The sequence below is a fragment of the Ovis aries genome, chromosome 25 (genome assembly GCF_016772045.2).
Source record: "Ovis aries strain OAR_USU_Benz2616 breed Rambouillet chromosome 25, ARS-UI_Ramb_v3.0, whole genome shotgun sequence".
Taxonomy (NCBI): Eukaryota; Metazoa; Chordata; class Mammalia; order Artiodactyla; family Bovidae; genus Ovis; species Ovis aries.
In genome coordinates, this window is record NC_056078.1 from 29,956,744 (window position 1) to 29,983,155 (window position 26,412).

The following is a 26,412-nucleotide window of genomic DNA, read 5'->3' on the forward strand; positions in this document are numbered from 1 at the left end:
AGCTGATTTTTAAAATTTTCTATCTTGTCAGACTAGACCCACAGAAGTATTATGTCCAAACATAAATATCAGTCAGGGTAAATGATCAGAATAGGAAAAAAGCAGTCAGATTAGACCTTTATGGCACTCACCTTGCCACCAGTCTTTGCTTCATATTGTAGTCATTAAAAATATACATTAAAATAAAGAACAGTAGTCAGTATTTAGGGACCTGTTAAATCAGAGAAGTCAGTCTGAACCCAAAAGCAGTCTTTTCATTTGTTCTTTCACTTATTCCGGAAATGTACTTTGAGGCTGGAGCAACAGCAACAAATCTCTGCTCTTTTAATGTTTACTAAGTGAAATGAAAAGACAAATGATACAGCATATGTCAGATAGTGATGTGCAGTGGGCAGAAAAGTAAAGCAAAGCACGGAGGATCCAGAGGTGCTGCTGGAGTGCCCTGTGGAGAGAGCTGTCAGGGGTAGCCCTTCTGATAAGGTGGTACCTAAATCCACCTCCGAAGGAACTGAGGGACCAGCCATGGGAAGCAGAAAGAGCGAAGAGCTTACAGTCAGCAAGACGCCATGTCTTAATAGCTTTGTGACCAGAGGGAGCATTTAACTTACCTGTGACACGACAGACAAGAGTCACCAAGCCTGTTTCCCAGGGTTCGTGTTCGGCACAAGTGAGACACTTGAGGAGACCAGGAAACAGGAAAGCAGTGCCTTGACTTCAGATTTCAGCGTGAAACGACAAGAGGGCACAAATTAAAGCGATAAATGCAGCAGCCTTAAAACAGCCCTTTCATACAGCTTGTTGTGAAATTTTGAATTGAGTTGTCTGAGCTGGAGCGTAGAGAACATTCTCCAAAGATGAACCATTTGAGACTGGGGTGTACAAGATTTATATTCATCTTTGTTTGCCTTTGTGCTCATATTTGTTTAAGATTTTATGTTTGTTTGTGCTTTCCTTCCTTTGACATCTTTTTGTTTCCTTTTCCTCTGAGCTTTCCTTTTATTAAATCGGTTCCAGGCCTCTTCACTCTCAGCTGAGGCGTTTTCTACCCTGTACTCTCTGATCAACTCATTAAAAACAAAAACCAGAAACCGCTTTAAGATGAATACTTATCATGGGGCTCAGAGCCTCACAACATCCACCTTTTATAGAGTAAATTCTAGACTCCAGATCAAATTATTTGCACTGATGTTTATTAAGGACTTGAAGTTGTTTGTTTCCCCTGCTTGTTTTTATAGCCTGGGTGAATTTTACAATAATTGTTAACAATGTTTGAACAGAACTTTGTAGCCTACAAAGTACTTCACACACTCACTCACATGGGAACTTTAGCAATCCTGGATCAAGACAACATGGACTCTATTGTGCTCTTTTTAAAATGGGGGAAGCTGAGACTCAGAGAACAGAAAATAAATTCAGGTCTTTTCATGACACAAGTGTGAGTATATGAATGAGAAATGCGGAATTGTTTCCAGCACTTGGAATTACTAAATTGATATGTTTCATAAATGAAAGTGAAAGTTGTTCAGTTGTGTCTGACTCTTTGCGACCCTGTGGAATCATCCATGGAATTCTCCAGGCCAGAATACTGGAGTTGGTTGCCGTTCCCTTCTCCAGGGGATCTTCCCAACCCAGGGATTGAACCCAGGTTTCCTGCATTGCAGGATTCTTTATCAGCTGAGCTACCAGGGAGTAGCTCAGCTGTTTTATAAGTAGATTCAAGAAATTTTGTAGGTAACTCCAGGAGAAGAATCCATAAGGGATTATGGAAAGAGAAGACTATGTCCCTGATCACTGTGACTGGTGACTGTGGAGACAAAACCCCTTTTGGTGTCATTGTCAGAACGAGGATGTAAGCCTGGGTGCTCTTGCCTCCAGCTGTGCATGAACTTTCTTTTTTTTGACAGGTACTTAGACTAACAAGACTGGCGAGCATCTTTTTTTTTTTTTTCCCTTCAGGGCAGAAATAAAAGTAACCATAAACAAATATAAAACTTACCTAAAATGAGTTGTCTTGAATTTAAAAATGTTTCCTCAGAAAAGACTATTTTATTTTGATATTGAGGATTCCTGAAGACTCTTAAAATGTCTTTTAAAGTATAATAGAAGCAATAAAAAATTAGAGCTCAGCTGGGAAGGGCCTTTGAAATTATCTAGCTACGGAACCATTTAACTATTTGATCTGGAAAGGACCTCTGAAAAGGTCCCAGATCCTAACTTATGGGAGACTCCTTTTTCCACCCTGGTGTCCTTGACATCCTGATAGAGTCCACCCAGCCTCTCATGGCCTCTTCTGATTATGAAGACCGTATGATTCCATTTATATGAGGTCCTTAGATTACTCAGACTTAGGGAGACAGAAAGCAGAAGGGCATTTGCCTGGGGCTAAAGGAGAATAAGGAGTTAGTATTTAATGAGAACAGAGTGTCAGCTTGGGAAAATGAAAAAGTCCTAGAGATCAATGTTGGTGGTACAACATACTTAATGCCACTGAACTGTATACTTTAAAATGGTTAAGATGATAAATTGTATGTTATATGTGTGTGTGTATATATATATATATATATATATAGCCACAATGTGAAAAATAAAGAAACAAGAAAAAAAAAATCATTTTGTTGCTGGAGGGTTGGGGCATGGGAAGCATGGAGAACAAACCTAACCCCTCCCCCTGAAAGAGCACGCCCACTGTCCCCTCCCAACAGCCTCTTCCCAGCGAACTAGCCCCAGTTCCTTCAATAGGCCATTGCATTTTGTTTTACAGTATATTTGAATCATGATCAAGATAAGGACTATACATTATAATTGGCTGATAAGCCTTTTAAATTTCTCTTAATCTATTGTTTCTTCTTTCATATCTGTTTCTGTGTCTCTGCCTCTCTCACTCATTCTGTCTCCCTTTTAATTTATTTGTTGAAGAAACTGGGTCATTTGTCCTCAAGAGTTTTGGTACTTGCGTCCCTCTGCTATGTAGACTGATACCTTCCTCTGTCCTCTGCATTTCCTATGAAGCAGTAATTGGGTTGAGTTATTTTATTTTAAAAATGCTGTAATCCAACTATATAATAACTCATTTTAGGTCCTGTGTTGTTTTTTTTTTTTTTCCTAAGTGCCTTCCTAGCCTTTTGCTTGGAAAACTGTAAACATTGAATGGATAATTGAAAAAACTGGAAGAATCATGTCATGGACACCCTCCTACCTTTATGTAGATCCACCAACCATTAACATTTGCCGCATTTGCTTGCTCCCTCTCTGCACACAAACACACTAATACACATAGGGGTTTTCCCCTGCATCTTTTGAGCTCAAGTGGTAGACATCATGACGCTTTACTCCAAAATATTTCAGCACATAACTCCTAAGAACAGCTCCTGTATAATCAATGACAGTCTGGTTTGTGTATTGTCTATTTAGTGCATATTACCCTACTTATCCAAATAATGTTCTTTATGGTCATAGGTATTTTTGAGAAATTTGGAAACCAAGTGAAGATCACAAACTATATTTCATTTTCCTGACACTTTAGTTGCCTAAATTGGTTCTGCCCTTTTTGGGGGTCTTACCTGACGTTGGCATTTTTTGAAGTGTCCCAGGCTAGTTGTTTTGGATCATGTCCCTGACTTTGGGTTTGCCTGATTATCTCCTTATGATTGGAGTCAGAGTAAATGTTCCCAGCAAGGATCCTGCTCAGGCAGTGCTGAGTCCTTCGGCACCACGCTTGGAAGGCACTCGATGTCGATTTGTCCCATAACGGTTGCTAGGTTTGGTTGCTTGATTAAGGGGGTGTCTACCATATTTTTCCATTGTAAATGTACCATTTTCCCAGCCTTTCTGTTTCCCCATAATAAATAATCTGTAGCATATTAAAGGTTGCTTTTTAAATAATTTTAAAAGCATGCTATTTGGTCATGGGAGAAATTGGATGGCAGAGATTATGAGCACATGAGAATTATTAACCGTCAATGGAAAAAATAATTTTTAAACATTTGTTTTTCTTGAGAGAGGAGAGACAGGAGGGGAGGTAATAAAGGTAAGAAAATGGGCTTTACTGAAGGCAGATTTGTGTCTGAATCCCAGCTCCACACTTGAACCTGTGTGACTTTAGGAAAGTTACCTCACTCCTTAGAGTCTCAAGTTCTTTCCTACGATGGGCATAATAATATACATTCCTGGCAGTATTGTTAAAATGATTAAATGAGCTAGTGTATGAGTGGCCTCTGGCCTAGCAGCTGCCCCAGGACCATCACGTGGGAAGTGAGGAAGAAATGCCTCCCCAGCAGCCTGCAGAGTTTATACCTCTCCAAGAGTGTTTGCTCTCGAGATGAGATTGAAATATTCATGCATGTTGATAAGAAAATATGATCAACAGGTAAGATGCCTTTTTGAAATTTCAAAGAAAGGAATTCAGAACTGGAAGATGTTTGGTTCCATTTTCAGACCTCTTAAACATGGTTTGTCTATAGTGGAGTTGAGCTGCCATTTATTCAGACCTGTTTCTGATTGGAATTCATTTTAATCTATTACCAGCGATTATTTTTTGAAACAGTTTATATGTAGTCGGATTGAGAATAGTGAATCATAATAATCCCATGACCCAGTTTACGTGTCTTACTGTAAAAGTTTCATTTCATACAAGTGACAGTTTTTTAAAGTTAATTAGACTCGGCTATACTGAGGTTAGCAAAAAGTGCTTTGAATTATCAATAATTCAGCAGAGCAGACATTTCTGTATAATACAGTGGTTTTATAGAGTATTGTGAGATAGTTATCCCTAAAATGAACGGTTGTGAGCATACATCAGCATGGTGGGGCTTGCTTGAATGTGGCGTGAAGTGATATCATCTGTGCTTTCTATTATTGAGCAGAGTGTGAACCATCGGTCTTTCTGGCCATGAACTACTAGCAACCTTTGTCCTTTGTGTTACCTTTAGTTAAAAACGAAAAATGAGCATGAATGCTGGCTGATGGCCATGTCTTCTTACAGTGAAAAATTCATCTGGGGAAGAAAAATAGGATTGCAGATTTGGATTTGTTTCATTGCGTGAATGATATGTGACATTTTGTAAATTATTTATCACTGCAAGGAGGGCAGCAATGGCTCGAGCATTGTTATATCAAATGAAAGTAGGAATCCCATTAGTACAAGGACTGGGTTTTAGCTGGAATCTATCAGGGGAATGTTGTCACTTGAAAACCAGATTGTTCTTTTAATTGCTATTTAAAGGAACAGAAGTGTTCCCAAGGTACTGCAGTTGAGCATTTGCAAGTAATAACTATGGATCCATAATTATGCAGTGCTGATTATCTGGCATTTAAAAAATGGTGGCAGGAGTCAGTGACCAGTTTGTTGTAGCTTGTCTTTTTTGGTTTTTCTAGAACAGAGTTTTATTCTCTGCTTTTTAACTGGGGCTACAAAAAATATATTTGCATAGTTACCTCAGAAAGTAAAGCCTGTTGGTATTAAAAGAACAAATTAAACTGAAAATCAGGGCAAGATAATGAAAGCTTATATTGTAAGATGAAATTAACAGTCGTATCGAACAGTTTGCAAATGCTTGGTCATGAGATGAGTTCTGGTTTTTGATGACATGCCACATTGAACCAAGATGTTTGTTGGAATCACTGTTACTGTTTGAAATATTATTTTAGAATAAGGTTTTTTAAACTAGCATATATTTCTTTCATTTATTCACATATATTTTTATATAGTTAGCAAAAAACATTTTGTGTGCCTATGTGCATCAGGCTTTTGGAATAGAGTGGCTGAACAAATGAGGTTTATTCTACACTGATGTATATTTGGAAAGTTAGGCCTAGCAAAATCTTGTTTTAAATTTACATTTAAATAAAAAAAATTGTGATTATACTAAGCTTTCTTGCCCTAAATTTTTGATTCACGAGATTCAAATATAAATGCGTTAGAGTTACATTCTGATGGCTAGCAGACAACGTGTGACGCTTGGAATATGCAGTAAAATTTTAGTTCTCATACCGTTTGGCTGTGCAAAATAATGTGACCAGACCTGTAGGCACAATCAGCTCTTCATATGGATGGGAATACTAGTGTTGCTGTTAGTCGTAAATAACAATGAAGGCACTAAAATGTATGCAGATTTATACATTGTTAAAAGCAGTCTCCTTTGTGAGAGTTAAAGGGGTGCTAGGGATTAGACAAATGTTTTGTTGTTTCTTTTATTGAAGGGGAATGTCAGAGATTGAGAGTTTATCCCTTTTGTGTGGCATGGTGTGGTTTACTTTTGAAGACATTGGTGTTAGAAAAGTTTTGTTAATGGTCTTTTGATCATCTTAAATGATCCTACAGAATTTTAAAGTTCTTAACATTTTTTTGGCCATGCCACGCAGCATGTGAAATATTAGTTCCCAGACCAGGGATCCAACCCGTGCCCTCTGCAGTGGAAATGCAGAGTCCTAATCACTGAATCACCATGGGAAACCCCTTCTTTAGTTCCAAGGGTGTTACTATGTCACCTTTTAACATGCCAGTATTTTATGTCATATGTTTAATTGATGGATTATAGTAACCTGTACTAAAACATTTGATGAAATTTAAGCAATCTGGTCTGACTAGATGATATTCATAGACTGCAATACTGAATAGATGAATCAATTTATTGTAGGCATATAGATTATGGAAACGATTTGAGACTTCAAATGAATTCTTAATGTTCATTTTAGGAAGGTAATACATAATATATATAAAGGTTTTAAGTTTCACTGGCTTAATAAAAATTATTTCTGAGTCTTATGCATTATACTTAAATGTATTATTCAGGCAGTACTTCACTATCAAATAATTTGAGGGGTTTTTTAATCAGAAGAAAATATTGATATGAATACCCTGTTCTTTCTTTGGTAAAGAAATATGTAAGACGCTTTTGATTTTAATACTTTGTTTTTAATTTTGAAGTGGAAAGCTAACAGTGTTTTTTCATTTTAATTTTTTCATAGCCCCGTGCCGATCCCATTCCAATATGTAGCTTCTGTCTGGGGACAAAGGAATCAAATCGTGAAAAGAAACCAGAAGAACTTCTCTCTTGTGCAGATTGTGGCAGTAGTGGTAAGTTGTTATTTTTGTATGTGTGTACAATGACTCCCCATTATAGCTACGTGCAATTTCTCTATATATGTTTATAAAATATTATGTGTTCATATTTTAAACTAACCGTAGATTTCGTGCCAGCATTGGTAATTCAACGTGGAATATTCTACCTTGAAGGTAAATTCGGGGTAGAAAATTCTAAATTTTCAAGCTGATTGCAGCTAGAATCACTTGTTTTTTATAACCTGAAGTCTCAATTTAATACATTTGAGTAGGAATATATCCTGACACCTACTGGTGAAATATAATATTACAGCCCAGCTCTGTGTGACAGACTGAAGGGGATGCACAGGATTCTGGCAACTGCACTGATATAATCCAGAAATCATCAGGCATAAAAGAAACTCAGATTGCCCAGAGTAAGATAGGAAAAGAGTGGCCTACTCAGAAAGTGATGCTGAAACCAAGGAACTACTGGATAGGGTTACTGTCAGTTGCTGAGTTGTATCGGACTCTTTACAACCCCGCCCGCCAGGCTACTCTCTCCATGGAACTCTCCAGGCAAGAATACTGGCGAGGACTGGGTCATTGGTACACTGCAATATCCAAAAAACTTTCAAGATTGCTGTCACCTCTTTTTCTCAGCATAGGACTTTAAGCACACATTTCCACTTTTGTAATGGAAATTAAGTCACATTATGCTTATACAAAAAGAATTTGTCTTGGAACTTACTTGGTGGTACAGTGGTTAAGACTGCACTTCACTGCTGAGGCAGGTGGAGGTTCATACTCAAGCTCGATCCCGCATGCTGCAAGGCTTGGCAAGAAAGATAATTAAAAAGGATGTGTCCTACCAGCCAGCCTTCCTTCTTAAGTTGCCTAGAGATATATATGGTTATATGTGTGTGTATATACACACACGTACACAAGAGAGTGAGTGGCAGTTACTGAGCTTTTAAAAATCAACCTCTGTATTAATCTTTAAATTTTCTTCTCCTAGCCTACTGAAACTTTTCCCCCAAAAAATGTTATTTTAAAATTAACACCAAGTATTGCTCTAGTTATAGTTAATTCTTTAAAAACATCAACAAATCTGCAAAACACAATAGCATTCTCTCATTTAGCAGGTCAATAATATAGTATAGTGGTTAAGACCAAACTAGAAAGCCGGCCATAGCCCCTTCACTTCGAATGAGTTAACCATCTCAGCCTCGGTTCCCTTATTGGAAACATAGAGATAAAGGTACCATCTTATATCTTGGGTTGTATGGAAGCTAAAGAAGAGAGCACAAGTAAATAGCCTAACACATGGTCTACACTCTGGTAAGTGAACTCTACACATCAGCAGTTGTTGGTCTTTTTTTGTTTTTGGCGGATCAAATTGTTTTCCTTGATTGCTGCAAGAAATTTAAAATCTTATTGTTTATGACAGCTGCTTGATGGTTGGATAGAGGAAATGTTTCACACTGAAGAATGACACTGCTGTGTAATGATTCTTCCTCCTCCTGTGAAGGTTTAACTTGATAGACCCTAAATGGTTCTGCAGCTCTCAGGACTTGACTAGGAGGAGAGAGCCTTAGAAATAAGACGTTTCAAACTCTGCTTGAGAAATGCTTTCTGACAGTCTTTTTGATGGGCTTTACAGATTCATTAAAACTCTTTCACCTGCCATGATATCGTGGCTGGTGACAAAAGGGCATGGAAACATTATCTGTATGTTCAGATTAATAAATCTCAATCCTTCACTCTCCTTGTTTTATCCTGGTGAGCTAGTGCCTCACTCATCAGTTCTGACTCTGTAGTTATCTTTTGGGTTTTCTCACGGGGCTCATTCTGAATGAATTATTGTTTTGTGTAACTGCCTGATCAATTTAGTAGTGTTCCCTTGTCTAAGGTTTACCCTTTGTGATTTTTAAGGTGGTACTTTAAAAACACTCTTAACTGTTTTATTTCTTGAGTGTCTATTTGTCTGGGCACCTAGACAGATTAAAGTCATACTTAAATCTGGAAAGAAAAGTTCCCTTCATATATTTCCTTACCTCCAGTGATACACTTACTTAAGTTGATAAGAGATCATTATCTTCCAGATCATAACTTCAGGGCTTTTTTCACAAGGTATAAAGGTGTAATTCTAAACAGGTAGATCTTAGATTTTCTGATGTAACCAATCTCCTTTCATCTTTCCCAGATTGAAGCCTGCCAAAAGAGAGGTTTGAGTTCCTTTATAGTTAGAGGTGACTGAAATATTTTTACTCCTGAAGTTTCTCATTTTTCCAGGGTATGTAGGTGTAGTGTTGTGTTTTCTTTTTTCAAAAATGATCTCTTATTTTCTCTTTTCACACGTGGGGAAGAATGAATTGAGGATGCTGTCTAAAAGACATATCCAGAGTCATTTTGTAAGCCCCCCCTTCACACAGAATGAGCTAGAGGCTTTGGAGTTGAGCTGTGGGTCCTGGTAGAAATTCAAAACTGGGGTCGTCAGGTCCCTTTGGTTAGGATAGAGGATGGATGGTTCAGCGTGCTTCTCTGGACTCCCCTATGTGATTTGGCTCTAGTGTTAAGGTTCACTTAATCTTCCCTTGTAATGCTTGAAATTCTCCAAGCCAGGCTTCAACGGTACGTGAACCGTGAACTTCCAGATGTTCAAGCTGGATTTAGAAAAGGCAGAGGAACCAGAGATCAAATTGCCAACATCCGTTGGATCATCGAAAAAGCAAGAGAGTTCCAGAAAAACATCTACTTCTGCTTTATTGACTACACCAAAGCCTTTGACTGTGTGGATCACAATTACCTGGAAAATTCTTCAAGAGATGGGAATACCAGACCACCTGACCTGCCTCCTGAGAAATCTGTATGCAGATCAAGAAGCAACAGTTAGAACTGGACATGGAACAACAGACTGGTTCCAGATTGGGGAAGGAGTACATCAAGGCTGTATATTGTCACCCTGCTTATTTAACTTATATGTAGAGTACGTCATGAGAGACGCTGGGCTGGAAGAAGCACAAGCTGGAATCAAGATTGCCTGGGAGAAATATCAATAACCTCAGATATGCAGATGACACCACCCTTATGGTAGGAAGCGAAGAAGAATTAAAGAGTCTCATGATGAAAGTGAAAGAGGGGAGTGAAAAAGTTGGCTTAAAACTCAACATTCAGAAAACAAAGATCATGGCATCCGGTCCTATCACTTCATGGCAAATAGATGGGGAAACAATGGAAACAGTGTCAGACTTTATTTTCTTGGGCTCCAAAATCACTGCAGATGGTGACTACAGCTATGAAATTAAAAGACACTTGCTCCTTGGAAGAAAACTTATGACCAACCTAGACAGCATATTAAAAAGCAGACACATTACTTTTCCAAAAAAGGTCCATCTAGTCAATGCTATGGTTTTCCCAGTAGTCATGTATGGAGGTGAGAGTTGGACTGTGAAGAAGGCTGAGCGCTGAAGAATTGATACTTTTGAACTGTGATGTTGGAGAAGACTCCTGAGAGTCCCTTGAACTGCAGGGAGATACAACCAGTCCATCCTAAAGGAAATCAGTCCTGATTATTCATTGGAAGGACTGATGTTGAAGCTGAAACTCCAGTGCTTTGGCCCCCTGATGCAAAGAACCAACTCATTTGAAAAGACCCTGATGCTGGGAAAGATTGAAGGCTGGAAGAGAAGGGGACGACAGAGGATGAGATGGTTGGATGGTATCACCAACTCCTTGGACATGAGTTTGAGTAAGCTCTGGGAGTTGGTGATGGACAGGGAGTCCTGGTGTGCTGCAGTCTGTGGGGTCCCAAAGACTCAGATGTGACCGAGAGACTGAACTGAACTGAACTGAACCTTCCCTTGAGTGTACTGTGCCAGTCTGGATTTACCTACTTTAGTTTAAAAAAAAAAAAAAGTTCCTAACTTGGGGAGATGCACTGTAAGCATTTACTTCATCTGGTAGATCAGATAAGTGGACTTTGTTATTGGCTAGTCTTTAAGGCAATGGCACCCCACTCCAGTACTCTTGCTTGGAAAATCCCATGGACGGAGGAGCCTGGTAGGCTGCAGTCCACGGGGTCGCCAGGAGTCGGACACGACTGAGCGACTTCACTGTCACTTTTCCCTTTCATGCATTGGAGAAGGAAATGGCAACCCACTCCAGTGTTCTTGCCTGGAGAATCCCAGGGACAGGAGAGCCTTGTGGGCTGCCATCTCTGGGGTTGCACAGAGTCGGACACGACTGAAGTGACTTAGCAGCAGCGGTCTTTAAATAGAAGGACTAGAAGAAAAATATGGTTCTTCTTAGAAAGCTTGGGGAGATTTTGTAGTTACGGTGGTCTGTTGTGACATGTTGGTGATTATAGGGAAAAAGCATCAAACAGGTTGGCCTGGCCCAGCAGTGTCCCCCAGTAGTGGTGGGAGCCCTGGTGTCATGGTCTAGTTCAGTTTCAGAAGTGGGAACTACAGAGCGGCTGGTAGCCCCGGTTGGCCTTACAGAAGTGACCACTATCTCATACTGTAGAGCCCGTTGGTTCTGGGATTGGATTGAGACTGCTTGTAATGATCAAAGGAATCCCTAATGTAAGGTGTTTCTGTGGAAAAAAAAAAAATCATAGCCTTGTAAAACAAACAAACAAAAAAGGAAATATAGATAATAGCTCATAAGGATTGCTTTTAAATGTGTTTCCCACATGTGCCTGTTGGTTTTTAGTCACTTCTTTCTATCTGAAGTATCTTTTATATGATGGCACATTTAGACTGCTTAGACTTCATAGACCTGGGTAATAAGTGTTTCCTTCTGCTTACATCATAAAGTAAAGCCAATTAGAAATTTCTATATTTTTAAGATGGCTCAGTGCTGCAGATGGGCAGTATTTTCTTTAACTGTGTTTTTTCTGCCAAAACTTTTGAAAAAAATTATTCAAGTTTGCAGATAGTAAAACTGTGAAGGGAGGTAAATAGTACAAGGAGCCCCAGATACAGTGCTGCAGTCCTCTTTACTTGCTGGCTATGGAACTGTACACATCTGTGAGATTTGGAGGGTGATGTCTGTATCCTGCATCCACAGGGCTGTTGTGAGGATCCAGTGAGATAATGCTGTGAAGATCATCAGTATCTATAAATCATCACACAAACACCGAAGGGCTGTTCGAAACACTAATAGGACTGTGGGGCTCATCACATAGTCTTCAGGTCTTTGGAAATGTTGGGACTAGGAAGTGATTTTGCTTGACTTTCATGGATCAGCCTACTTTGAAATTAACACTGTTATATTCTCTTTGCCTCATTAAGACCAAATTATCTTTAATTAGCTTCACATAAGTATTAGATATTATACCAAATGAAATTTTGTGTCTGCTGCTCAGATTGCTGGGTGGTTAAATCTTACTTACAGATGAGTTCTGTGCATGTGTGTTTTCAAATTAGCAAATCTAAGATAAGTGCACAGTTCAAAATTACAGCATCATTCTAAGTGGAAGCTCATTGACACTGGAGACAGCATGGCTGCTGAGATGCAGCTGGAGAGCAGGAAGATTACCTTTGTACAGTGAAGTATGTCTCCTCCAGAGACATGGAGTTGTGCCCCAGTCTGTCCTCAGGAGACCTGAAGTCTCTCCTGTGTTTGTTTTATTGGTGTGAACCCTGAATAAAACTTGCCTGCCTTCTGCTCCCAGTGAGCTGGTTGGTGCAATATACATATATATGTAGTCACTAGCTTCTTGAGATTACTGTGAGAAAATACCCCAGGGATTGGTTGGTTAGTTGTCCAGCTTCACACCGACTATACACAGATTGAAAACTAGGTTTGGAAGAAGCCCCTTAACCAGGAAGAAACCTCTAGATGGACTCTAAAGAGGACTAGACAGGGATGTAGGAGGAAGGATTGGTGAGCCCCCCTCTCCACAAGCCCAAAGCTGGATTGACAGTCCACGCAGAGTAACAGGAAGCAGAAGCCTTGCTTCTGACCTGTTATTTCACTAAAATTCTGCTGATATGATTAACAGTGACCTCCATGTAGCAAACTCTAAAGGTGCCTTCTATGTTTTTGTAAAACTCTAGGGACTTCCCTGGCAGGCAAGTGGTTAAGTCTCTGAGTTTCCACTGCAGGGGGCACAAGTTAATCTCTTTTGGAGGAACTGAGACATCCTGCATGCTGTCCAGTGGCGTGGCAAAAAAAAAAGTCTAGTGGACATCTTTCAATCTACAACAGATTCTCCTCTCAGTCATATTTGAGTTGCTGAGAATCTTTTTCCGTGAAATGTTCTCATCTTTTGACTTCTGCGATTTCATATTCTCTGTTTTCTTTCTATCAGTTCAGTTCTTCCAGATCTTTTATGAGCTCCTTGGCCCTCTCTTCATCACCTCAGAGTTTCTTCAGGCTTTCATCCTTGGCCCTATGTGCCCTCACTTTGGTTCATAGCTTCTCCTGGGTTCCAGACCCTTAGGTATAAGCACCTCCAGGACTCCTCTTCTTGACACTTCATGGGCTCCTCAGGGATAATATCCAAAACAGCTTATGAACCTTACACTGCTCCTTCCTCCCCAAACAACCACCACCACTCTAGCAAAGACAGAAATCTTAGCAAACAACGACATCCTGCTTCTCCTCGGGGATTTCCCATTTCAGCAAATGACACATACCAGCTACGCATTCAGTTCTACAAGCCCTCCTCTGTCCTATTCTCTCACAGCAAGAAATTACCAAAAATGCATTGATTGTAGGTCCCAATATGTATTCTACGTCCTCAGTATATCCACAGCCTTCACCAGACCTGCTCAGAGCTGCCATGATAATAAGCTAGCTTTAATCTTCATACTCTTTCTCCTCATCCATTTTGCATACTTCAGCATAAATTACTTTTTAAAACCATAAATCTAATCACAGAATTTTTAGTGTCCACCAGTTAACCTTAGGAAAAATCCAAGCCCAAAACACTCTTCTGGACTGGGCTCCTGTTGACCCCTTTGCACATCACCATCCCTATCACACTCTGCTGCTGCTGCTGCTAAGTCGCTTCAGTCGTGTCCGACTCTGCAACCCCATAGACAGCTGTCCACCAGGCTCCCCCGTCCCTGGGATTCTCCAGGCAAGAACACTGGAGTGGGTTGCCATTTCCTTCTCCAGTTCATGAAGGTGAAAAGAGAAAGTGAAGTCGCTCAGTCGTGTCTGACTCTTAGCGACCCCATGGACTGCAAGCCTACCAGGCTCCTCCGTCCATGGGATTTTCCAAGCAAGAGTACTGGAGTGGGGCGCCATTGCCTTCTCCGCTATCACACTATATGAGGTTATAAAGAGGTTATATCAAGCTTATTTCCTCTTCTTAAATGTCCCCATGTTCGTCCCCGTGTTCTCCTGTCACTCTGCACATGCTGCTCTCTCCCACCCTGCCCGCCTCTGCTCCCCTCTGATCTCACTCATCCTTTGGTGTCTTTTTAGGAAGGCCTGCCTCTAATCTCTTGCTAGACTTGCCCACATCTCCAAGCCAGCCTATCCCAATTCTTGTCTAATGGTTGTCTTTCCTGCTGGACCATGTGATCTGAAATGTCTGTCCTTTTCCTCATTGTGTCTTCAGTGGACAGGTAGTTGGTCAGATAACTGATCTGAGGGACCCAGTGTCTTGAGTCTTTCATAGTTTTTCCATTGCTGCTGTAACAAATTGCCACAAAACTGTGAACAGAGTTCAGTTCCTTGCATGTGCAGGACCAGTTTCCCCATTTCTTGCTGTCCCACACTCGGCATCCCCTGCTTCTCGCGGACGCCTGCCCTCCCTGGCTTGTGTGCCTCCCACTCCCCGCTGGGTGCAGTCCTTCTCCCGTGTTGAACCTCTCCTCCTCCTCTTGTCTCATGTTACTAACCAAGCTGGAGGATTCTCTGCTTTTAAGTACTTGTGATTAGATTGGAATAATTACACAGATAATTCAGGATAATCTCCCGTCTCAAGGCCTGTGCCCTTGGTCACATCTGCAAAGGCGCTTTTGCCATGTCAGGTAAATATATTTGTGTGTTTTAGGGATTACAAATAGACATATTTGGAGGGCACTGTTCAGTCTACTACAGAGCCCATGGTTTTTCCTCCCATAATACTTGACTCAAAAATCGCTTCTGCTGACTTCTGGTCTCATTGGTACTTGTTTAATGTTAAACAGTGCTCCTTTGGTTTCGCTGGACAAAACGGTTGTAAGTTATCAGTGCTTAGACTCTGCTGTTATAAGAATGAGAGAGAGAGAGAGAGAGAGAGAGAGTGTGTGTGTGTGTGTGTGTGTGTGTGTGTGTGTAAACCACCATGAATTGTGTCAGCAGAGAGAACCCAAATTTTAGAGGGGATTGTTGAGTTTACAGAATGGCTAAAATGGGAGGTAAGGAACTGAATTATTAATAGCCTTGTTGTCCTTTTTCTAATTACTATAGATTGTGTACTAGCATATCAAGACTCAGTTACAGTCTTTTGTGTAAAGTTGGCAGTGAGAAAATAAAATGGAAATATTTCTTCATCCCTCAGCATCCTTTACAGAATCATATAAATTTAGAGCTGGAAGGGATCTATGGCCAATTCTCTTGAGCTAAATAAAGGTAAGATTGCTGCCTGAAGGAAAGATAGACTAAAGATTTTAGAATTTGATAGGGTAGCTTAAATGGTAGTAGTTACAATATAATATTACTTAAAGTGAGAGGAAGCAATAAGAAGAAGAATAAGTGGCTGAAATCCATTAACTTTCAAAAGTATAATTAATTATTAAAAATTATTTTTATAGGATATCTGTGAGAAAAAAATAGTAAGCTATAATATGATGTGAATTACCTTAGTTGCTGGATATTAAGCTACAAAGTACAAAAGCAGATTTTAATGTAGAGAAAAATTTAGTGCATGAAATTGAGGTCATATGTGCTAGTGATGTATGACTTACAGGAAGTAATAAAAAGGGAGAAAAAAAGAGAAGTAAATGGTATACTTTTAAGCTGATGGGACCCATTTTAAGGGTGGAATTTAAATTGCTGTTCCTTAAAACTTGAGTTTTTACCCCCCTCACTATGTAAGTGGGGGCGGGAAAGCCCTGATCAAAGTAGACCTTCCCCTCCCTCTTCAAAGTATCCTTCTTAAAGTCTAAAAGCGAGCTGTCTTTGTTTGCTGTTCCTGAGCAGAAAGAGGTGATTGATACCATTTATATATATATAAACTTGCCCCCCCCCCACCCCACATTCATTTGAATGAGAGAAGCCCTTGTAAAAGAAAAGTGTCATAGGTTAAATGCATCTGCCTGGGTGTCTACTGTCTGAGGTCATAATCCTATGACAACATTTTATTTGCTCAACATCTTAAATACAGATGTTTAGGTTTTTGTTGTTTTTTTTTTTTTTAACTCAGGAATAGTGTGCTTTTATTAACAGTATTGATGATTGATTTTGAATGTTTTTACTTCAAAAAGCCAAATCTCCTGGTGGGTAGAATTTTATGAAGCACCTGTTAAGCTTTAGGAAGGAGGACCTTTTTGGCAGCCACCCAAAATACATATTTAAACAATGAGCCTGCCAAAGTCAGGAAATTATAAAACAGTTTTGAAATTGCAGAATCTGCTTTTTTTTTTTTTTTTTTTTATTACCCCTCAGGTTTCTTTTGCAGCTTGGTTATAAGTTCTTTCACATGGGACTTACTAACATCCATACTATTTTAAGACCAGATTTAGAAAACTAAAATCAAATTTGGAGGTCTCAGGTTTACGTGATAAAAGACCATCAGATTTTAAACTTCCAGAGTCTGGACTCACACTCCCCAAACCTTTCAGAGAGATCTATTACTCAGTGTAGCCTGGCTGACTTTCTTAAGTGGTGCTATCCCTTGGGGTCCCCAGTTTTCCTGTGTAAGGTGAGAGCTGCTAGATGGAAAGTGTGTCCAAAACAGGGTGGAAAAGCCGAACTCTCAGAAAAATGTGGGACGCTTGCTAAGGGTATGCTTCTTGACATGTTCTATGTAGCCTGGACTTTGCAACTTCCTAACTCCCAAATTCACTGTTTCTATTCCTGCTTACAGAGCTTCCCAGATGACTCAGTGGTAAAGAATCTGCCTGCCAAGCAGGAGACCCAGGTTCGATCCCTGGGCTGGAAAGATCCCCTGGAGAAGGAAATGGCAACCCACTCCAGTATTCTTGCCTGGAAAATCCCATGGACAGAGGAGACTGGTGAGCTACAGTCAGTGGGGTCGCAAAGAGTCAGACATGACTTAGCGACTTAAATGACAACTCCCACTTACAGATTTTAAATTCAGGAACCCGGGGCAAGATGGCAGTAGTGTCTTCTTTGTATATCCCAGCAATGGGATAGTCTTTGTATACTACTGAGTTTTTTTCTTTTTTTGCATTTGTTCATTGTATTATGTTACGCAGCATCAGATTTTTATTTAGTTAACTGTTGTTTTATGTTTTATGATTTCATTATACACAGAAAGTAGGAATCATTTGAACTTCAGCACTCTCCTCACAGGCCAGCAGGCCAGAAAGCTTTGGGGTAGATGGTGGTTGATGAAGAGGGCAAGGGCAGGAGATTTAACAGAAGGCACAGGTATGAGAACATGATCTGAGCATACATTATCTTCAAGTTCCCCAAGACTTGTGATTAGAATTGGTATACATTTTCCAAGTTTCTCTTAGGGAAAACATTTGTACAGTCACTCTGTCACATATCGGTGCCAGGGGGAAGGGCAGAAGGGAAAATACAATTTGGAATCTTTGATTTTTTTCGTATTTTCAGGTTCCTAAGGATCTTTGGCTGACATCGTCACTAAATATCAGTGAGTTTAAAAAATTGAAGGCACCATTCCCACAAAGCAGTTTATTTTTTTTATTCTTATAGGACACCCATCCTGTTTGAAATTTTGTCCTGAATTAACAACAAATGTAAAGGCCTTAAGGTGGCAGTGCATCGAATGCAAGACGTGCAGTGCGTGTAGAATCCAAGGCAAAAATGCAGTAAGTACGGCTCTCAGTATCCATCTCCAGGTGAACTGTTGGCTTTCAGTGTTAAGGTTTTCATTTTTGTAGATTGCTGCTATTTTCTTTTTAAATGTTTAGGTACATGTGATACCAAATTTCAGTAGGGATCGTGGTGCTACTTTATCATATTTTATTATTGTTAACCAGATAACAAAAGAATTTGTGGCCTTTTACAGTTGATTTCAGTCTCAATTAGTCTCTAATATGCTACATTACAGGATAATATGCTTTTCTGTGACTCCTGTGATAGAGGATTCCATATGGAGTGCTGTGATCCCCCACTTTCCAGAATGCCAAAAGGTGAACCTTTAAACCTATTAAAAAATGTGCTTTATTAGGTACACATTAGCCTAGTCCTAATGTCTGACAGCTCAGGAGTATATAGGTTCTTTAAGCATTTTTTCATCCCTCCCACCTTCCTTATACTTGTGGGTTTAGTACAGGTTGTGAGCAGAGAAGTGTAAAAGCTTATAATTTGGGGGTAATGTATATAATAAATGCTATAATTCAGACAGGACTAAAAAGATCATTCTTCTCCTAAAACCACTCCCCATTAGAATAAATTTAGACTATGTAGGTCAAAAGTTTAGAGTATTCTCCATGTTATTCAGTATAGTGTTCAGAGGTAACACATTACCTGTTTTCGATGATGGTGATAATGACCCCCAAAAAGTCCTATAACAGGAGCCATTACCATTTCCTTGGCCGTCGATTGATAATCTTGAACGTGAAGATCTGAACTATCTTACATGGGTGTATCCATATAGAATACGGATTTTCTTCTCCATTTATTGGGTAGTCAGCCAAGTTTAGCCTTCTTTTTCTCATATGATAATATATTGAACGTTATAAATAACTTTGCCTTCTTATTACAAAGTTTATACATTTTCATTGTGAAAATTTTAGAAAATACCGATTGCCATAAAGGAATGGAAAGAATAATCAATTAGAAATTCCTTCCCTGCCCCACCCACCCTTTTAAAAAGAAATGGAAAATTCTGTATGTTTATGGTTTTTCCCTCTTAACAATAGATTCTCATATTCCCACATCATTAAATATTCTCCCAAAGATAGTTTTTAGAGTGTGTAGAACTCCGTACTATATAGAGCCGAGATTATAAGCATGATGACTGTGGGCCACAGAAATGTTTTATTGAGACTTCTCTTAACTGTGTAACAGAAGATCTGGTTCTGTATTTAAAGATTTTTGAATTTGAATTTGCCAGTGTTCCATCCTGCCTCAGTCTCACTGCTACCTGTTGCTTTACATTCCAGCTTGCTTCAGTCACATATATTATACCTGGGTGGTTCCTGAACATAACTGATTTTGCAACCCCATGTTCTTCTAAAAAAAAAAATTTAACCAATTTCATCTAGTGAATATTACAAATATTTCCAGTTTTTTTCATCAACAATTCTTGCCTTAAGATAAATTCCTCAGGGAGGAATTTCTGGATTGAAGGCTATGTCCATGAAAGGTCATGTCAGTTTTCAGGCCAGCCAGCAGTGCATGAGAATACCTGTTTCCCTGTATGATGATCAACACTCACCATTAACTATATTTCATTGAATCTAAGACAGACATTTTTAAAAAACATTTTAACATTTTTGAAATCAGATGCATCTTGTAGTCATAAATAGCTTAGATTCAGTGTAATACAGTGTTGTTATTTAAAATTTTTACCAGTTAGATCATAGAAAAAATATGTCTGATAATTATTTTCTTTAGTGAAATTGAACATTTTTTTGTGTTTGGTTATTGGCTGTTTGTATATCATCTTGTAAAGCACCTGTTTTTATCCATTAATCATTTTTTTTTTAAGGGTTTTCACCTTTTTCTTACTGATTTGCAGAAGCTCTTTATATTTTCATGTAGTCAAATCCATGAATCTTTTTCTTTATGGCTTCAGTCTTAAGTATCAGTCATGCTTAAATTATGTAACATTTAATTTTGTCACATAATATTCATCTGCCTAGAATTTGTGTTTATAAAAGATAGGAAGTAATTATTTTCCTTCCAGACAGACATCTGTTTGTTCTAGCACCCCTTTCTGAATCATTTCATCCTTTCCCCACTGATCTGAAATATGACTGTTATGATATGCTAAACCTCTCTGTTGTTCTGGCCTTTTAGTTCTTATCCATTGATCTGCTTCCATATGCCACACTTCAAATTATTGTAGCTCCACAGTGCTTAAACGTTTGAAGTTTTCATTTTTAAAACTATATATTAGAATTACAACTTATTTACTATAGAAAATTCCCCAAAAGAGATGATAAAACAAGTATTTTTTTTCCTAGAAGTTCCAGTTGACTTAAAAATGTTCCAGTTGGCTTAAAAATGTCTCCCTCAAATCCAAAAATATATACTATCTGACAAGACTGGGTTTTCACGTGTGTTTACGTGGTGGGGAGTCTTGGTGACATGTTGGGCAAAACCTTATTAGAATAATTCTCAGATGGGTCAGCCCTCTGCTCTCATCACCTTGACCTGGGAAAACTGACCTTTAGTGACAGCTTCCTGAGGAGAATGACTAAAGGGAACGATCCACCTTCTAGGGTAAAGTTCTGCATACAGGCATCCTTGGGCAGCTTATTACAGCTGCAGTTTATATTTAATCTCTCTCCTAAAATGAAACATTAAAATATTTCTCTCATATATATATTAATTCAGGGATGTGGATTTGCCAAGTCTGCAGACCAAAGAAAAAGGGAAGAAAACTACTTCATGAGAAAGCTGCACAAATAAAACGACGATATGCAAAACCCATTGGACGACCGAAAAATAAATTAAAGCAACGATTGTTGTAGGTTGAGATCTTATCAAAAAAAATCTTTTATGTTGTGCTTTAAAATGCAGTTGATTGTAACCCCCTTAGATCCCATTAACTTTTTAGCATCATTTTTACAAACTCAAGGGATGAGGAATATTTCTTCTTTTGCATAAGCTGTGGAAATCTTTTTGAAAATAACATTTAAAATTACAATTGGCATTTTGAGGTCTTCTGTTGCCAGTATCTGTGATGCTTAGTGACATTTTTCAACCAGCAGGATAGAAGCAGAATGTAAGAATTGGAAACACTCATTGTGCCTACTTTATTACTGGCTGAACATTAAAAGAGCTTAATTATATAAATATTTTTATAGGAATTTTTAAAACAAGAGAGGGATTTGTTCACATCTATAATGACTCTCTCTTGTTACCCCAGATAACATTTTAGAAAAATACTCCTCGTTTCTGGTGCTAATGTAGTATTACAACTTTTTAAGATCCCTTTTATGAAATAGAAGCTTCTGAGAAATCTGCAAATGTTTGCCTCGAGAGAGTTAGACAGGACCATTTGGTATGTGCACATGTATACAAACATATAGACAAAATAATATATTTGCGGTAGCATGCAGTTCTATTGGATTGGCCAAAAAATTCATTCAGGTTATTGCATAACATCTTAGGGAAAATCCAAACGATATACTTTTTAGCCAACCCAATGCTGTGTTAGCCCCATTTCCTCTAGCCTGTGGCCATGTGGTTGCCATTAAAGCCAAATAGAACATTTAGCTGGAATTACTGGAGAAGTAGAGAAAAGAGGTGTAATGAGTGTGTTTGTTTTTTTAACCCATATAGAATATAGAACTGAATATCAGCATTAGGTAAGGAGTTTAGAAATGAAATCTATATACTTGCATATCTGAAGCAGCTCTGTCTGTAAGACCATTGCCTTTCTCTTTGGGCTTAGTGAAAGGGTCATTATAATGTAGAAATGAACAGGAACTCTACACACAGTGAACAAACACCAGGTGTCTTACTTGCTTACTCTCCCCTCTCCCTTAGTTTTATCTGAAGCAATTCATTTTATTATTACCTGCTCTCAGGAAAACAGTATCCTCCTGCACTTTTATCTCCCAAAGGAGAAATAAAAAATGCATGCTCCTTTCTAGAGTGTTTTGTGAAACTTTATGAAAATCTTCTAACTGGTGGACATTCTAATACAGAATTTGTGTTAATTTGTAGAGGCAAACATGAAACATATTCATGAATAAAATCTTTCATATTAGCATCACTTGAAGTAGGAATTATGTGTTTTTTGTGTTCATCCAGTGTTAAGCATTGTTCTTGAAATGGGACTGTATCCTCAGGGCCCAATTTAAAAAACCGAATTAGGATATAAACTTTCTAAACAAAGGACACAGCTGAAAATTACATCTGGCACCAATCCTAACTTTTTGTTTGTCCAAAATTGTCCTTTGAGCTTAGGAATTTTTAAGACAGTCTGGGGAGTTTTCCTTTTTACATGCTTTTTAAGCATATTATCCTTTCTGGGCAATCGATTCCAGATACAGTCCAAATGTAACATTCTGATGCAAAACATTTTATCCTGGATGAGTTGTTTACTGGTGACTCTCACTGTGACACTCGAGATCTCCAGCTCTAACCTGATTTGGCTGACTCGGTGGTGTTGGACAAAGCTCCTGGCAGTTGAGCTGCTTCAGATGAGCCTTAGTAGCTTGCTCCATTGACCTACGCCAGCCTCCCCTTTAGGGCGACTGCTGAAATTGTTCATCAAATCTCTATGTACAGGATAACCACTAAGCTATGCTCTTCTTTTTGTAATTACTTACAGATATTTTTATAATTTAAGATCATATCATTTTCAGGCTTCCATTTCTTCATTACTAGCCGTCAGCTAAACTGATAATTTTTAAGGTCCGTTCTCGGGCCCCAGCACTGCCATAATTCACATGCACATGTTTCTGCTGTATAAAATTCTGCGGCAAAACGGGTGGCTTTCCAAGCCCTAGCCTGAGGCGAAGGCAGGCAGCTGCCGTTCCTGTAGGCAGCTGTGCTAGCAGAGTGACCTCCATCTCCACTGAGCACACAGCTGTATGAGCAGAACCAGCCTCACAGGAACTGAAATAGCAGTCAGAACCAGTGTGTAAAGATTCTGATGCCAGGTGTCTGATAATGACCATGGTAAATGTGCTGCTTCTCCACCAGACTTTCCATGTCATGTCTGACCTGCTGTAGCTTTTCTTTAACCATTTCTTCAGTTTTTTGCTATTGTTGTCCTTTTTTCAGCAATATTTTATGCTGCAATTAATTGTCTCCTCTACTTAGAGAGTATTATTGGTTATCTTATCATCCTAAGCATAAAATGCTAAGAGGAAGAGGGTATTTTTTAAAATGTTTTCTTTAAAAACAAAAAAACTATAGATAATAATTATTTCTATAAATTTTCCATTTGAGTTAAAATTGCTTCTAACTAGAGATTACATAAATTTCTTCTTTCACTTCGAGATAATACTTAATGACTTCTTTCTTTTAATACTTTTTTTAAAAGGCATTTCAGAAAATCACAATTATGTATAATGACACAAGGGGTAACATTTTTTTATTTAACTATAATGAAACCATGGGGTGATCTTTTAATCCCCTCAAAAATTTTCTTACTCATAATGCCCTTGGGTCCACATGATTCTTCCAGTACCTGTTGGACAGGCCCTGGGAGAATTATGACTTGCCAGCGTAGAGGCTGCAACCTGTTTCAACCGAGAAGAACACCTCAGTGAAGGCACACACACACACAAGCAGGGCTTTAGGGTTGCAATTCAGATTTTTAAGTTTAAGCCCGTTGACTGCATCTAGTTGCTATAAACTTGTGTTAGATACCTTTATAATTTTATTATTAAATGCTGATACTATTCTCTAAATTTTTGCCTAGGTCTGTAACCAGTGATGAAGGATCCATGAATGCATTCACAGGAAGGGGGTCACCTGGTAGGGGTCAAAAGACTAAAGTCTGTACCACACCTTCATCCGGTCATGCTGCATCTGGGAAGGACTCAAGCAGCAGATTGGCTGTTACAGACCCCACTCGGCCTGGTGCCACCACCAAAATCACCACCACCTCCACCTACATTTCTGCCTCTACACTTAAAGTTAACAAGAAAACCAAAGGGCTCATTGATGGCCTTACTAAGTTTTTTACACCATCACCTGATGGTCGCAGATCACGAGGTGAAATAATAGACTTTTCAAAGCACTATCGTCCAAGGAAAAAGGTCTCTCAGAAACAGTCATGCACTTCTCATGTGTTGGCTCCAGGTACCACACAAAAGCTAAAACCTCCACTTTCTTCACTCCCACCCCCGACTCCCATCTCTGGTCAGAGCCCCAGCTCACAAAAGTCCAGCACTTCTGTTTCTTCTACCTCTCCCCAGAGTTCTTCCAGCCAGTCCAGCGTGCCCTCCTTTAGCAGTCTTACTAATAACAGCCAGCTGAAGGCACTCTTTGACGGACTCTCTCATATCTATACCACTCAGGGACAGTCTCGCCAAAAGGGACACCCAAGTTATGCACCACCTAAACGTATGCGTCGTAAAACCGAATTCCCTCTCACAGCAAAATCTAAAGCCCATTTCTTTGGAAAAAGAGATATTAGAAGTAGGTTTATTTCTCACTCCTCCTCCTCTAGCTGGGGGATGGCTAGAGGGCGTATTTTTAAAGCAATTGCTCACTTCAAGCGAACAACTTTCCTTAAAAAGCACAGGATGCTAGGCAGGTTAAAATATAAAGTGACCCCTCAGATGGGGACCCCCTCACCAGGGAAGGGGAGCTTGACAGACGGAAGGATTAAACCTGATCAGGATGATGGTAAGCAAAAGGTCAAAGCTCCAACCAAACCTGCGTCCCGTCCCTTTCTCCCCAACCCCCGGAAAAAAAAAGAATCAATCAATTCCTATTTGTCACATAGGTCTTAGCTATTTCTCTTGTTCTCCACTTCACTTTCATACAGAAGCAGTGAAACTTTGACCTTTTTCTAATGCTGACTAAACCTCCAAAACATTGTTTTTTCAACTAATACTCTCCCACTCTGATGATTTCCTTCCATTTGTAGTGACACTAGGGCCCCCCCAGATGCTGTCATAGCGTTGCTTATGGCGCTGTGGTCCCGCATGAGCAGCCACTGTCGCGCTTCCGCCACGCCCCTCCCCGTGCCAGCTCTCCAGCCACAGCGCTGTGTGGCCACGTGCTGTCCGCGCTTCCGGCAGGGGGGACGTCGGCTCCTCATTTCCCTCTGTCCATTGCTTTCTCATGACAAAGTTCATCCTGCTTCCTTCTCAACAGAGCCTGATCTGTAATTCTGTGAAGTGTGCTTTTTTGGATGTGAGTGTGTCTGTGTGTGTATTCACCTCAGGGAGAAAACTGATTTCATGATTTCATTTAACAAATTGGCCCGTTACATTTGCTATCCTTTATATGAAACAAAAGCCAAACTATGTGTCATTGGGACAGAATGATAGATTTTATTGTCTCAAACATGATCATGGGAATTCTATACCTAGACATTGCTATGCCTTCTAATCTTGGTTGAAAACTATGAATTTTTTTTTTTTTGTATTGCTCTTACTTTCCCGTGTTTATTTACTGAAGCTAAAAGAAGATGACAATGATAATTCAAATAATTTGGGTATGGCAGGGAAAAGGTACTGCTGGAACTATGAGTAGCGCTTAGATGTAAAAGCTTATAAAGCTTTAAAAAAAAAATTCCCTATTTGCCCACTGTGCTAATTTGGTACCACTTTGGTAATTACATGGTGGTTATTCATGATACAAGTCAGTAAATACACTTTCTGCTGGTTTTAAATGACAGATACGGAAATCAAAATAAGCATCAAACAGGAAAGTACAGATATAAATGTGATTGGAAACAAGGATACCGTTACTGAAGAGGATTTGGATGTTTTCAAGCAGGCCCAGGAACTGTCTTGGGAGGTAAGGCCAGAATACTGCAATCCAGATACTAAGATAATATATGACTTTTGTATCTGACTACTGTGAAATTAACTGCCTTGATTTTATAAAGAATCCCCTTCAAAATCCTTTATGGTTCTTCAACTGCTACCATCATTTCTGTGGACTGTACATTCAAAAGTCCTGACTTTGAGTTGTCTTCACTCTCACAAGTTGGTAATGGCTCAGCTGGTCTCACAAAATAGGCCAGAGTAGCAGTTGTTGAGACAGATTTTTAAAAAATGCTTCTAGGGGTAAAGGAATAGATTTCTGATTATTCTTGCTCAGATTAAGAAAATAGCCCTTTTAAATAGCTCACTGAAAGAAGAAATCACTTTTAAATTGACCAGTGCTGCTTCCAGCTCAGATGGCCAGCAATATGAAAAACGTCTCCTGATTTTAACTCCTGGGCATTGGTGAAGACAATATTGTGTTGCATGATCAGTTGTAATTGCTTTTATTTTCGATGTCCAGTAATTTCTTTTAAATGATTTCCCTAAGATAGTAACTCTACTTAGCTTATTTTCACCAAAACATTGAAAGGAAGGGCTGTTGGACTTGTCAGAAACAAATTTATTATGGATTGCGAG

At 39.2% G+C, this 26,412-nt stretch overlaps 1 protein-coding gene and 1 non-coding gene across 16 annotated transcripts in view; both read left to right on the top strand.

The window, feature by feature from the left end:
- KAT6B (lysine acetyltransferase 6B) overlaps window positions 1-26,412 on the top strand; it is a 183,974-nt gene that overhangs the window by 110,732 nt on the left and 46,830 nt on the right. For 5 of the 15 annotated variants that reach the window (XM_042240973.2, XM_015104456.4, XM_027962177.3 and 2 more), the window contains 6 exons: window positions 6,967-7,075; window positions 17,891-18,006; window positions 18,249-18,330; window positions 20,705-20,837; window positions 23,751-24,682; window positions 25,683-25,804. In XM_042240973.2, the coding sequence (XP_042096907.1) occupies window positions 6,967-7,075; window positions 17,891-18,006; window positions 18,249-18,330; window positions 20,705-20,837; window positions 23,751-24,682; window positions 25,683-25,804 (1,494 nt within the window). The remainder of the gene's footprint in view (window positions 1-6,966; window positions 7,076-17,890; window positions 18,007-18,248; window positions 18,331-20,704; window positions 20,838-23,750; window positions 24,683-25,682; window positions 25,805-26,412) is intronic. The other 10 variants (XM_060406701.1, XM_060406704.1, XM_060406700.1 and 7 more) reach the window with 3 other exon arrangements.
- TRNAG-GCC (transfer RNA glycine (anticodon GCC)) lies at window positions 17,077-17,147 on the top strand. The gene has a single exon. It is a non-coding gene; the product is annotated as a tRNA-Gly (tRNA).